Genomic DNA, 12,672 nt, shown 5'->3' on the forward strand with positions numbered 1-12,672 from the left:
GCAGGGAGGGGGTACGACAGGACAACGTTTTAATGAGACAGCGAACCTTTCACATCATATGAAAATACACGAGAGCACAACGTAAACTGTTACATTTTGAAACGTCCAGAACTCTCAAGTGTTCTGTGACGGGTTTGCTTTCTGTCCCCAGAGTCAGAACAAAACATGGAGAAGCAGCGTTCAGTTATTCCAAATATCTGGAACAAACTACCAGAAACCTGCAGGTCCACTGCAACTCTTACTACTTTTAAATCCAGGCTGAAGACTTTTCTTTTTGCCGCTGCTTATAATGCTATTCATATCTTACATTGCACTGTAACTTTTATTTATGTATTTTATACCTGTGTTATTCATGTTTTATATTTATTTTATTATCGTTGCTTTTTAAACTGTTTTTAAATGCCATTTTGCCATAATGTGTTTCCTTACATCATCTCTAAAAAATAAGTTTTAATTTATACATTTATTATTTTTGTATAAAAATATATTTGTATCTAAAAAGTATCTTCACTAAAATATATATTTCACCAAATAACTGCCATGTAATAAAAAGTACAAATAACTCACAATTGTTGGTATACACTGTATTACATCAATAAATGCACTTTAAACCACATATGAACTTCCAGTGAGTGAATAAATGAGTGACAATGAACTTCTCATGGACAATGACACAATTACATTTATTACATATAACAGATCATTTTCTTTTTAAAGTGTCTGTACTGTATGAAAGCAAACACCAAAATAAGGCAAAAGAAACTCCACCTCTCCCTCTGCTACAAGCTCACTTATCAATAGCAGTCAAACGTACAGTATCAAGAGGCCTGCAGATAAAGCAAAGAGAGCGGATTCCAAACAAATGGTTTGCTCGCTAATAAAGTGAAAACGATTTTGCATAGGGTTCCCTTGGGGGCAAAGGCACAATTACAAGCATCTCCAAAATCAAGCTTAACCTCACAGCAGTCAGACTTAATCTCACACACTTTAATTTGGAGTGAGGTTTGTGAGGCTAAACTAAGATCAACTGAAGGGACACCACAGAAGCATTACTTCATCATAAAAAAAGTGTCTGCTGTTTTACTCTTTGCATAGAGTATAGTCAGTAAAACTAATTTTGTACGAACCTGAGGGAGAAAAATGGCAACAAGGCACAACGTCAAGCATGTTCACAGACAAGATACAGTATATAACACACAATACATAAAGTTATCAAGGCTTTACAGGTCCATATATGCATTTATATACGTGTAATAACAAGAATGGATTGTGTGCACAGCTAAATAGTAGCGGTGTAACTCTACATGAGGCTAAATATAAGGCCATCTCACTTTGGTGATTGTTGACAAAAGCCAGATACACTGAGTAGATGCATCGCCTACAGGCAGCAGCAGTGCTCAATTACTATTCTAGAAACAACAGTGATCCCTTGTTTTCAACATGTCACAATACAAACATAATTTAGATATATATGATAGAAAAAGGTATAAAAAAACAATAATAATATGGAATGTTTTCCCTTAACCTCACGATTACAAGGAAGCAGAGACAGGATGGACTGAGAATCGTCAGGCACTTGGAGAAGAAACGTACAGCAGGAGTAAACATTAGTGCAAAGCCACTTTAAAGGCAGAGGAATGATTCAGCATGTGATAGTAAAAGAAAAAAAGAAGAACGAGAGTAAAGACTTAGAAGGAGTGCACAGGGTGTTGCTCAGATAATTGGCTCCATGGCGCTGGAGGTGGTGTGCAAGCGTAGGGTGTGTCTGCAGAGCGGCTGCAGAATCCAGTGCATGTCTGTCCATGGTGTCTTATGATTAACGGCGGCTTAGATAAAGCGCACAAGCTTTTATTTGAAGTCTTTTATAAGATAAACTGCTAAATGTTGTGGAATTTTGGTTTCCTGCAAATTCAGATGTAGAGGAGGAAGCAGTGATCGAGAATTACTTTTGTTATCATTACATAATATATCCTAAAATACAAAAATAATCCAGGATCAGTGCCACATTGCCACCGCAGAATGCAGCTCTGTTACTGGTCCTGAGTCAGTGGAGTGTACGTGCGTGTGTGTATAAGGGTATTTTTTATAGACTGGTGCAGGAATGAGTCCCAAAACCCGGAAATGAGTTAGCATTTGACCATTTCTGGTTCCCTCTTTGCTGATTTAACGTTTTTAAGGAGATTCTTTGGGTACAGGTCTTTGGCTAACACAAGCTTGAGAGATTTTCAGGTTTTGTTGTATGAAATAAAATACGTAAGCAAATGTACCTCTCGTAAATGTCTGAAGCTTCTATATTTCATTAAAATAGCTGTTTCTGGCCCGGCCGTGGCGCAACTGGTCCTTTCCGGATCCCACCCCGACTCTCTCTCCCACTTTCCTGTCACTCTCCACTGGCCTGTCGGATTAAAGGCAAAAAGCCCCCCAGAAATAACTTTTAAAAAAAAATCTAAATGAGAGTTCCAAACATCATCACGCAAAACATAAGCCACCTTTAGCTTAGCAGAGTTGAAGTGAGGTCATAGGAATGGATGTTGTTAAGTTATAGCCTCATATAGCTTATATAACCTTTTAATTTCAGCTGATTGCATCAACGCTTCAAAAATCATAACATTTGTGTTACTTTGTGGAAATAATCCTGCTGAAGAAAGTATTATGATCAAATTTTGGGCAATATTCCAAAATCCAATGGAAATATCTTAACTGCTTGTTGTTGAGGGACCCCCTAGTTATGCTAACTTCCAGGTTTGCCTACATAAATGATTGCTGCACCACACTATTGGTCAGAGCTAGTTAAAGGCACCAGCTGTGGCGTCCCCACTTGTGACATTTTGAGTCCCGGGTGTGACTTAACATCAGGTGCACCCTCACTGTCCACGCTGCCCTCAGCCGCAGCCTGCCGCTCGCACATACTGCCCAGCAGCTGAGCGGTTTTGAAGACTGAGGCGTGACCCGCAGGCTGCAGGGACTGGACCTTCTGCAGGTTCTGGAGGGTCCGCAGCATCTCCGCGGACACGATAGGCAAATGCTGTTCCTGGATCAGGCTGTTGGTGGCAGAACGTGTGACACCGTCACGCAGTGCTGAGGACCGGGGAGCCGGCCTGGTCCGCTGAGTAGCCGGGGCTCGGACACAGCTCGATGTTTTCTTCTGCGGTGGGGGAGAATCTTCCTCATCCTCCACCGATTGGTCGCTCGAAGGTACGGTGCTGTCATCTGAGTCATCGCTCACACCCTCATCAATGTCTTCGTCATCTTCTTCCTCTTTGATGCCATCTCCATCGGTGATGTAGATCATATCTTTGGGCAGAGAGGTAAACTGGTACACGAGACGCTGGCCTTCAACTTTATTCAGTATGCCTCTCTGGTAGTAGTACCTATATGAACAGAAAGAATTAGCGTTAATAAAAACAAATCAAGCAAAAACAAAATATATTGACATAAAGTACAGTTATGACCGCTGCTGCGTCTCACGTTGAATATTTTATTTAGTACACTGCCATGTTGTGCATTGTGAACACTTGTGCAGTGTGTGAATTTTGACTGTGTGGTGTTGTCTCAAATCGGACACAGCTGCTCTGCCCTCACTGGAAGAGATGATTGCAGCTGTTAGCTAGCTAGCTAGTTTGTAGTACCAAATCATTAAAGACTTTTCGATTAACCCTAGAAAATTAGCGGTTGCATCCTTTGGACACCAGTATGTTGTTCTGTGGCTTAAAAAAAACCAAACACATGCGTAACTCTTAGTTGTTTACTGAAGCATTCATATTTACAGTTCGCCGTGTAATATCTGCTATAGCCAAGATTGTTATTGTTTAGTGCAAGAAGTATCCAGCATTCCACACTCAACCTTTTGACTGTTGAGTCAAAAGGCTGCTGAGACTTATGAATTCAAAACAGCACATGTAAGTACAGAAGTACGCAATTTGAGGCACAGCATGAGTTAAAATGTCATTTTGAACCTTCTTTTGTAGTTTACCTAAGAGCTCTGCCCATCGTCTCATAATTCATATCCGGCTTGTTCTTGTGTTTGCCCCAGAGTCTGGCCACCGCTTTTGAGTTGACTAACTTGAAGATGCCTGCATGGGGATCAGTCCATTTAATGTAGCGGGGGCAGACCTGTCGATCCTGGAGCAACTCCATCAGGAACTGCCACAGGTACAGTGTGTTTCCTCCTGAAGGACAAACACAGGAAACATGATGGAAAAGGAAAGTCGAAGAAACAACATTGAAAATGACTGTCGTAAAAGCTTTGTTGCAAAGGTTAGTGAACCCCTGGGATGCACAGTGGTTTCTCTCATCTCACTGAGCATGTATTGCAGCGGCCTTAATGTAGCTCAGGCGGCATTTATTTCAGACTTGCGCCGGTATAAATCAAGGCTGATCCCCATGTTGGCATGACCACAAATGAAATCATTGGAGTTAGGACCATAGGAGACACCCTTCCACAAAGCCTTCCTTCACATAAATATTCTAAAAATAATTGATAAATAAATGAAGTTTTAGCTTTAGTCCAATAGCCAGCCTTTTTGAGTGAAACTACATTAGTAGGTACAAAAATGTTGCGACACATAACATAAATATCAGCCACTGCTATCTGCGAACGGAAACTTGTTTTTACGATTTTTGCCGGTTGCATTGAACAAGGAAAATAGGCCGATACTGATGTTGGGCTGATGGGTTGTGGAAACTTTACTAGGGCTTTTGTGACATTTTGGTGAAGGTGAATCTGGCAACTATACAGACTTGAGGCCAACATGTAACACTGCCTCCACATTGATGCATGATACACATCCAAAAAAGGGCTTAAAGGGGCCTGTGCTGCCAAAAACCAATATAACACATTACAGGAAAGAAAAAAACCCAAAAAGCATAATAGGGCACCTTTAACAACTGTTGTCATATGTGACGATACCTTTGTTGTATTTGTCCTTCTTCACTACAATATCTGGCGTTGGAGACTCTGCCCTTCTATGACGAGGTTTTCTCCCTGAGTGTTTGAAAAAACAAAAGCAGAAGTCATATACAAGATATTTTATATCACAACAGTTATTTACTGTTACGCCAATAACTTTAGAAAGTGACTGACCTCTCTTTTTTGACTGCAGCTGTGTTGCAGGCTTCTTGGTGTGCAGCGAGTGCCATTGCGGCTGATCAACAGCTCCCACAATCCCCTCTGCTGACACGGTCACCTGGGTAACAGGAGTTGTGATGACATCACCCAGTGACGGTAGGAAGGTCTGGGCTGCAGGGGGGCACAAACAGATTTAATGAAAGAGAACAGCATTGTGACCACCATGTCTAAAAATAACATGGCGCACTCAAACATGTTGTACATCAAAAAGCAGTGGCATGGTTTTATTCATCTTCGCTCTGTTCATGTTAACATAAGTGTGTGTGCTTGTGTGTGTGTGCTTACAGTAGTGTTCTAGTGACAAGGTGTCAGGGCAGTCCATGTTAAGAAGAGAGTCAGCAGCAACAAGTGTCTCCATGGTTTCTTCCTCTCCACTTTCATATTGCTCCACTGCAGGTCACAGAGATGGGAGTGACAAACAAAAACATTTTTTTAACAGATGAAGGAGGGTGGCATTCAGTAGTAATTCAACACTAGAAACACAGGGAGGATGAATGCTGAAAGTTGAGCCAAATTACAAGGAACCTCCACTCACAGCAGGAGATATCTAGCAATGCAGATGGTTTTAGTTAGCATCGCAAGATAAGTGGCTCTGTACATTGTCCTGCTATCCCAATACAAATTTGATCGAACTGTTTTCCATTTAAGAAAAATATAGAGGAAATATATTACAGATGCTAATCGGGAGCACCACATATAAGCCACTCCACCTTTGAAATGGCATACATTTAAGAGACATGGGAAAGTGGCTCCTAACCTTTTTCTGTCTCAACACCTTTTAGATAGGTTCAAGTGCCCCGTTATTGTACCCCACTCACCCTACGGACTTCGCCACCACTGCCCATGGTGGAAGCAGCAACCGGACAATACACCGTTAATCCATTCGCTTTCTTTTCAGGCCTTTGTGTTATTTAACTAGTTTTAGGCCTAACTCATTCTCAATCACAACATTAGGGTGGACAGTTGAGGTTCTAAAACTGGCACATTTGGAAGTAGGTGTGCCCTGTTTAGGAGGTCTATTTTATCCTTCTACTCCAAGACATGTCATTGGCAAATATTGTACTTTTATCCAACTACATGTATTCAACATTTTAAGCTACTCATCAAAAATGTTAACATTATACATCTCTAAAAAATATGTTTGGTGTCAGTTTGTACGTTTATCTACTTGAGTCAAATACTATTTGATGCAAGAATATTATATAATAATATGTAGTATAATAAATCGCACATGGAGGCCATTTTTCTGAAGAATTACTGCCCTTACTTTAAATACTTAGTACTTGCTGATAATACTTCTGTACTTTTACTCAAGTAATGAATCTGAATACTTCTTCCACCACTGCTTATAGTGTTTTTACTTCCAACAACAATATTGGCCTCGTTGGGCTTCCGCTGTTTATCACACATCAGCGTAGTTATCTCGCCACATGCATGTCCCCGAAGCAGAATATCATCAAAAGGGAGTGAATTTTCTTCTGCGCATTAATTTACGTGACGTGAACAGGCTGGGAGGCGGTGGGCTAGCTAACAGCTGTGTGTCGTGGGCTCAAACACGCTCTCCCGCCGAGAAAAACCAGCATACGATATGTCAAAACAGAAGGCCATGTTTATACAAACACGGCAGGTAAGTTGCTTCCCCAAAAACAATTGCAATCTTAAAATAAATTGTCCATGACGGTGTGCAAGCGATGTCACTCACTATTAGCTTGTTACCAGAGCCTCGCCATGCCCAACTTCAGCTGCACGCAACCAGAGTAAAGTCGGAAAACAACAAGATATAGTGATATAACTTACTTTTAATTTCCAGCACGGGTGAGGAACTAGCTGTAGCATGTGTGCTGTATTCCGAATTGACCAAGTCTACATCCTTAAGTGATTCATTAACGGTCTATCCCAAACACAAGCCAGGAATGTTTTGTTTCACTTCCTGATTTTTTTTTGCTGAGGGTGTCTCATCCATGTGCGAGGGTTCCGACTGCGCATGTGTCCCTTGCCTCTTTGCTGTGGGTTTACATCTAGTGGAACTTTTAATATAGTAGGAATAACGTTTAGACCGATAATAATAATTTCATCGGACTATTTTTAACCTGTAATCCCTGGTCAAGGTGTTACAAAAGGCCTCATATAAGGTGGAAAAGTACTCAGATCTTGTACTTGAGTAAAAATAGAAGTAATGTACGAATACTCTTTTACAAGTAAAAGTCCTGCATTCAAAATGTCACTCAAGTAAAAGTAAAAACGTATTAGCATCAAAATGTACTTAAAGTACTAAAAGTACTCATTTTGCAGATTAGCCCATTTCAGAATAACATATGTTTTGATTATAATTAAATTATAATTCAAGTGTTTATCAAAGCTGGCTAAAGGTGCAGCTAGTTTTGATGACTAAGTATACTGCAGGGTAGCTTGTGAATTTTCTCCAGGTGCAGTTAAAGTCTGATTTAAGTGTTGATTATATTTCCAAATGTGCAAAGTAACTAAAGGTATTAAATACATGTGGTTGAGTAAAAGTACACAATGCACCTCTGAATTGTAGTGGAGTTGAATTACAAAGTACAACAAAATGGAATTACACGAGTAGCTCAAAATGTTACCTGAGTACAGTACTTGAGTAAATGTACTTAATTACTCTTCACCACTGCATATAATACATCAGAACAAAAACAGAAACAGGGCATGCGGTTTAGAGATTGAAAAAGTCCACACCGTTGTAAAAAGGCATCTGAAAGACACCCCTGATGACAGAGTTACTATTTGTATTCCTGCTGTTAAAGTCAACAAGTGGTATTAGAGCTGTGGGATTAAGATCAATTGAATTTATTTACTCAAGATTTATAAATGATTTACCCTAGCTAAATTGAAAATATATATATTTTTAACCGCTAGTACTCTGTTTAGATTTCACAGTAGGAACTCCTTCTGTATCCTTATTCATTCATTTCGGAACTAATTTATTGCCTTCCAGGCCCTTTTGAGTTGTTATAGGTTCTTCCAGTAACCTTGAGGCTCCCTTTATTCCAAGGGTGTATTCCAAGCTCAACATAGCATATTTGATAGGTATTCCCAAATTCAAATAAGATTTAAAAACAACTGTGCAGCAACAGGTAAATAAAGGCTGGGGTTGTGTGTGTTGTTTGTACTGACCTTTGAACAGCTGCTGGTGATGCTGTGACTGTTCACACGCTAGCCCTGCATATGAGAGCAGGTGTGGATGGGGAAGCTGCTCCACAATCACCGCGGGGTAATCCGAGTAAACCCCCAACTGCAACAAAAAGACAATCAGATTAGATTAGATTACAATTTGTCGGATTTAGATATGTGCTCAGTTTCAATAGACGGAGAGAAGCCGCTGCTTACCTGTGACATGTTAACATGGTCACTGGCAAAGTCAAAGATGAGCTCCGACTGCTGTAGCATGGCCGAATCTCCCAAACACACACAACCTTAACTGCGTGAGAACAGCATCACAGCTGTCATATGAAGATAACTAACGATTGAATGTGTTTTTATATCCCGACAGATCCAGCTCTTCGAGAGAATCTTCAAATACCAGGGTAGATCTACCAGAAACCTCCACACAGGATGCAACGATGAGGCCGCTCTCCTTCCATGCGGCTCAATCCAGCAGTGATGTGAGTAAACTAATTGACCAGAGACTCAGAGGCGTCACAGGAAGCTGGTGCTCTGCTTCGACTCTCGATGAGGAAGTGGGGGCTGCTAAACAACCCTGTGGTCTGACCGAACCTGCAAGATCACAAAATAGAGAAACGAGAGCAAATATGTGAGCTGCTTTTTACAAAAACCTGAAGAAGTGAGTATACCACACCTGCAGTGAGCAACAAGTGCCAGTTTTCAAACAAAATGTCAGAATAATTAAAAAAACGTTGGTCACTCTGATCTGAAAGGGCGGGGAAAACAGCCCACTAAACTTCCCTCTTTGATATATCTCATGCTTTTGCTCTTATCTTGCCTCTAAAAGAGACTAAACTAGCAACAGGAAGGAAGCGCTTGCACTGCAATGTGTGCTCTCGCTGTGTGTATGTGTGTGTGGTACAGATAGGGGGAGGCAGCTGGCGTTGAACTTAAAACATCATCTCTTTGCACGATGTTCAAGGTTTCAGGGGCGTTATGAGCACATTCCACCATGACTGTGAATCGGACGTTTAGAACAATAAACTGTTACTGCCCCCCCCCCCCCCCCCGTTCCCTACCAGTCACTTTCTTTTCTTCACTTCCTCTGGCCAATTCCTTTTTAATCGGAAAATGTATAATAATTCCGTGTGTGTGTGTGTGTGTGTGTGTGTGTGTGTGTGTGTGTGTGTGTGTGTGTGTGTGTGTGTGTGTGTGTGTGTGTGTGTGTGTGTGTGTGTGTGTGTGTGTGTGTGTGTGTGTGTGTGTGTGTGTGTGTGTGTGTGTGTGTGTGTGTGTGTGTGTGTGTGTGTGTGTGTGTGTGTGTGTGTGTGTGTGTGTGTGTGTGTGGTGGAAGCACAACATGTTTGGGTCAGTTATCACACAGGAAGCACAGCTCAGTTTAGGAGGCACCGCTTCCTGAGTTCCTGTGCCAAACCGCTGCCAACATCATCTGCCAGCAATGGCCTTCTACATTTTTCAGCTTCCTCCGATGTGTGTTGTGCTCAACGATTTAGGACACAAGTTAAATAGAGGATAGTTTCTCTCAGCATTGTTTTCAATGTAATGTATGCGGTATGCAAAGGTTTATAAGAGGAGAGATAAGATGTTTAAAGGGGGAATCTATTTATTAATATGAAAAATCGCCTTTTCACTGCTTGTGCACAAACAATTAACTCTCTGGAGTGCCTACCCTTTATACTCTGAAAAATCTTTTTTATGGACTGCTGCTTTTACAAAATTTAACAAGCCATTCAGATTTGGCTTTATTTTCTATGTCACATGAAGCATAATTAGAATCTTCATTTCCACGAACGACTTGAAAATGATCTTACTGTGCTTTTCGGACGAGGTCTTAAAGAGGCAGGCGCTCCAATGGAGCGTTTCAGAAATCAGAGGATTACGGGTATATTCAGACGGACATTATGAGAGAAAAAAAGTGTTTTTTAAACACAAAAGCATGTAAACATGATCTAGTTGAAACCTAAAAATACAATAAGAACCTACAAATTAGCATAATGTCTCCTTTAAATAATTCTAAAGTCAATGAGGAGAAATAAACCCATTCTTTACTATAATGTTCTGTATGATGTATAAAAAGCTTTACTGTTTGAACGGTTACAGCTGAATCTGAAAAGAAATCTGAATATAATAGTCTACTATGATAGGAGTTCGTCTTAAGTTGTTGGGTTTAAAACTAGAGGTCAAACAAAACAAGCAACTTGAAGATAGCTTTTTGAGCTTTGGGGAAAAGGCAAAGGCTTTTGTCAATATCTATTTTAGAAAATATTAAGAATTTGCAGTCCAAAAGGAGATTGTTTAATATAAATCATGTTGTTAATGTAATGAACAGATAGTAGTTTGTTGCAGCAACATTAATTAACAGCTACTTCATAACCTGAAAATCCTGCTCTGTGTGTACAGAATGGCAAAGTGCCTAGCTTCTCTTTTTTTTTTCACTATCAATAAACATACACGAAGCTACTTGTATATACAGATTTTGACTTTTTTTTACGAGTGGTAGCCACTACTGCCTGCCATTGTGCCGTGTGTACATACAGTATGAGTATTGTCAGCATGCCCTGCAGCCTGCTGCTTCTATAGAGGAGTCCCTGAACAGCACAGAGCCTTTGTTCATCAGCACTCCGGTCACATAGGTTCTTCTCTGTGGCCTCGGCTCCGGGATCTGACTCTGTGAAGTGGTTGCCAGGCCCCTAAGGACACTGATAAGCCCCCCATAACATTCATTCCCCAGTTTGCGCGCATGTGTGTGTGTGCAAGAGAGAGTCAGCGATAGAAAGAGTGTGGCGGCTGTGTTTGACAGAAAGGGGCTGTGTGTGTGTGTGTGTGTGAGAATTAGGCCAGGCTGATAACAGTATGGCAAGCGAGGGAGCTGCTGATAAGCCCTTCTTGTTGCTCTCTGGCCTTGTTAAATGAACACAGTGAAAAATGCAGTCTGTGTGGGGAGAGCAGGAGATTGGTGGAGGTGGTCACAACACACTTCTGTTTTCTGGGGGGTTCCTTGTATACACTTGTGGTTTCGCCATGATTACTAGCTAAAATGTACTTTTTACAAAACAAATGTGGTTAAAATTCATCAAAAAGCCACGCTGAGAAACTCACACACACTTTCTGAAAAATACTTTCACTTTCCTTTCAACACATGGCATGCAACAGCAGACTAGCACTTTCTGTAGCTTTATCATTTCTAATAAAGAGTAGTGGGCCTGTTTTAATGAAGAAGAAGCAGTGGGCTTACCTTGTGTTTACAGCATGTGTCTGACAGAGCAGCAGCTGGCCACAGGATCCAGAAGAGGAACGGAAATTGTTCTCATCCCTTTTGGCAAACAGTGAACCTTCATGTGCGTACAGACCTGGGATCAGCTTCCTGTCGAGAATACACTGTCACCAATGAAACTGCCACATTGGCTTTAGAGCAATGTAGAATTGTTTTTTCTTCTTCTTCTTCTTCTCGTCAGACCTTGCCAGTTATTGCTTCCTCTTTTTTTTTTTTTTTACCCGGGTACTGCCCCCCCTGTGAGTTCTGATTGGTTACCTGTGTTGTGACTCAAGGTAACCCATAGTGACCATTGTCAGTGAGAGGCAAATGTAAACACGGGTGTATTTGCAATGTAAAGCAGCAGAAAGCAAAGCAACCTATCTGCAAACAGCCTGGTGCTGTGTGATGACCTCACCACATATCAGATCAGTTGGTCACCCTCAGCTAAGCACAAATGAATATGATACAATATAAGAAGTTATGTTTGACAGATAATCTTAACAAACTGGCTTCAATATGGCTCCAAAATAGAGTTTAAAATATACAATGACAATGATCAGATATATTTTACAATACACTAATAGGATCAGGTGCAGAAAACAAATGAAAAACAAATACAAAATACATATAAATGAAATACATAAAAGGGCTAAGCCTTTTTATATAAATCCTATTTAAAAGGAAATACTATTAAGTGTGGTTGTTTTCTACTTTTCATTATGGCTTTTTTTAATAAAGATACAAATACATTTATAGCTTTCATAGTATGACTCAAAATCAATACAGAATTCTAATAATATGTTAGAAAAGTAAGACACACAGTTTATTTTAATATTGTTCTTTTTAAATCTTTTTAAATTTATAGCTCACACTTTTTTTAATGAACCACAAAGCCTTCAGGATACAGATACATAAATAAAAAACACATCTGCCTTTATCGAGTCCCTGATGCGCCCTAGTGGGTAAACTCTGCATTGACACCCTCACCACAGGGTGAGCAATGTCCTTACTGCCTCCCTCTTTCTTTTAATTATGAAAAAGTGTGTATGAAAACCCACCACTGACTTTGGTTGAGTGATTCTCATGGGTCTGGTGCAGGCTTTATGATCACTGATTCACACTGTTTCTTGTA

The 12,672-nt window shown here is 40.5% G+C and overlaps 2 protein-coding genes across 4 annotated transcripts in view; one reads left to right on the top strand and one right to left on the bottom strand.

Moving 5' to 3' along the window:
* Positions 1–664: 664 nt before the first annotated feature.
* On the bottom strand, positions 665–11,745 carry LOC134865930 (ETS-related transcription factor Elf-1-like). 3 transcript variants are annotated; one of them, XM_063885774.1, is made up of 8 exons: positions 11,520–11,745; positions 8,489–8,875; positions 8,276–8,393; positions 5,414–5,518; positions 5,084–5,239; positions 4,910–4,984; positions 3,974–4,169; positions 665–3,371 (listed from the first exon to the last, which is right to left on the bottom strand). In XM_063885774.1, exons 2-8 carry the CDS (start codon positions 8,546–8,548, stop codon positions 2,774–2,776), a joined length of 1,308 nt encoding a protein of 435 aa, XP_063741844.1. In that variant the 5' UTR covers positions 8,549–8,875; positions 11,520–11,745; the 3' UTR covers positions 665–2,773. The 3 variants fall into 3 exon arrangements, with proteins under 3 accessions (XP_063741844.1, XP_063741845.1, XP_063741847.1); XM_063885775.1 differs by lacking the exon at positions 11,520–11,745 and adding an exon at positions 8,958–9,126; XM_063885777.1 differs by lacking the exons at positions 8,276–8,393; positions 8,489–8,875; positions 11,520–11,745 and adding an exon at positions 6,926–7,228.
* erich2 (glutamate-rich 2) overlaps positions 6,597–12,672 on the top strand; it is a 78,083-nt gene continuing 72,007 nt past the window's right edge. The window contains exons 1-2 of the mRNA XM_063885778.1: positions 6,597–6,755; positions 8,652–8,763. Of these exons, the coding sequence (XP_063741848.1) occupies positions 8,741–8,763 (23 nt within the window). The 5' untranslated portion in view covers positions 6,597–6,755; positions 8,652–8,740. The remainder of the gene's footprint in view (positions 6,756–8,651; positions 8,764–12,672) is intronic.

Source organism: Eleginops maclovinus, chromosome 6 (assembly GCF_036324505.1).
Source record: "Eleginops maclovinus isolate JMC-PN-2008 ecotype Puerto Natales chromosome 6, JC_Emac_rtc_rv5, whole genome shotgun sequence".
Classification (NCBI taxonomy): domain Eukaryota; kingdom Metazoa; phylum Chordata; class Actinopteri; order Perciformes; family Eleginopidae; genus Eleginops; species Eleginops maclovinus.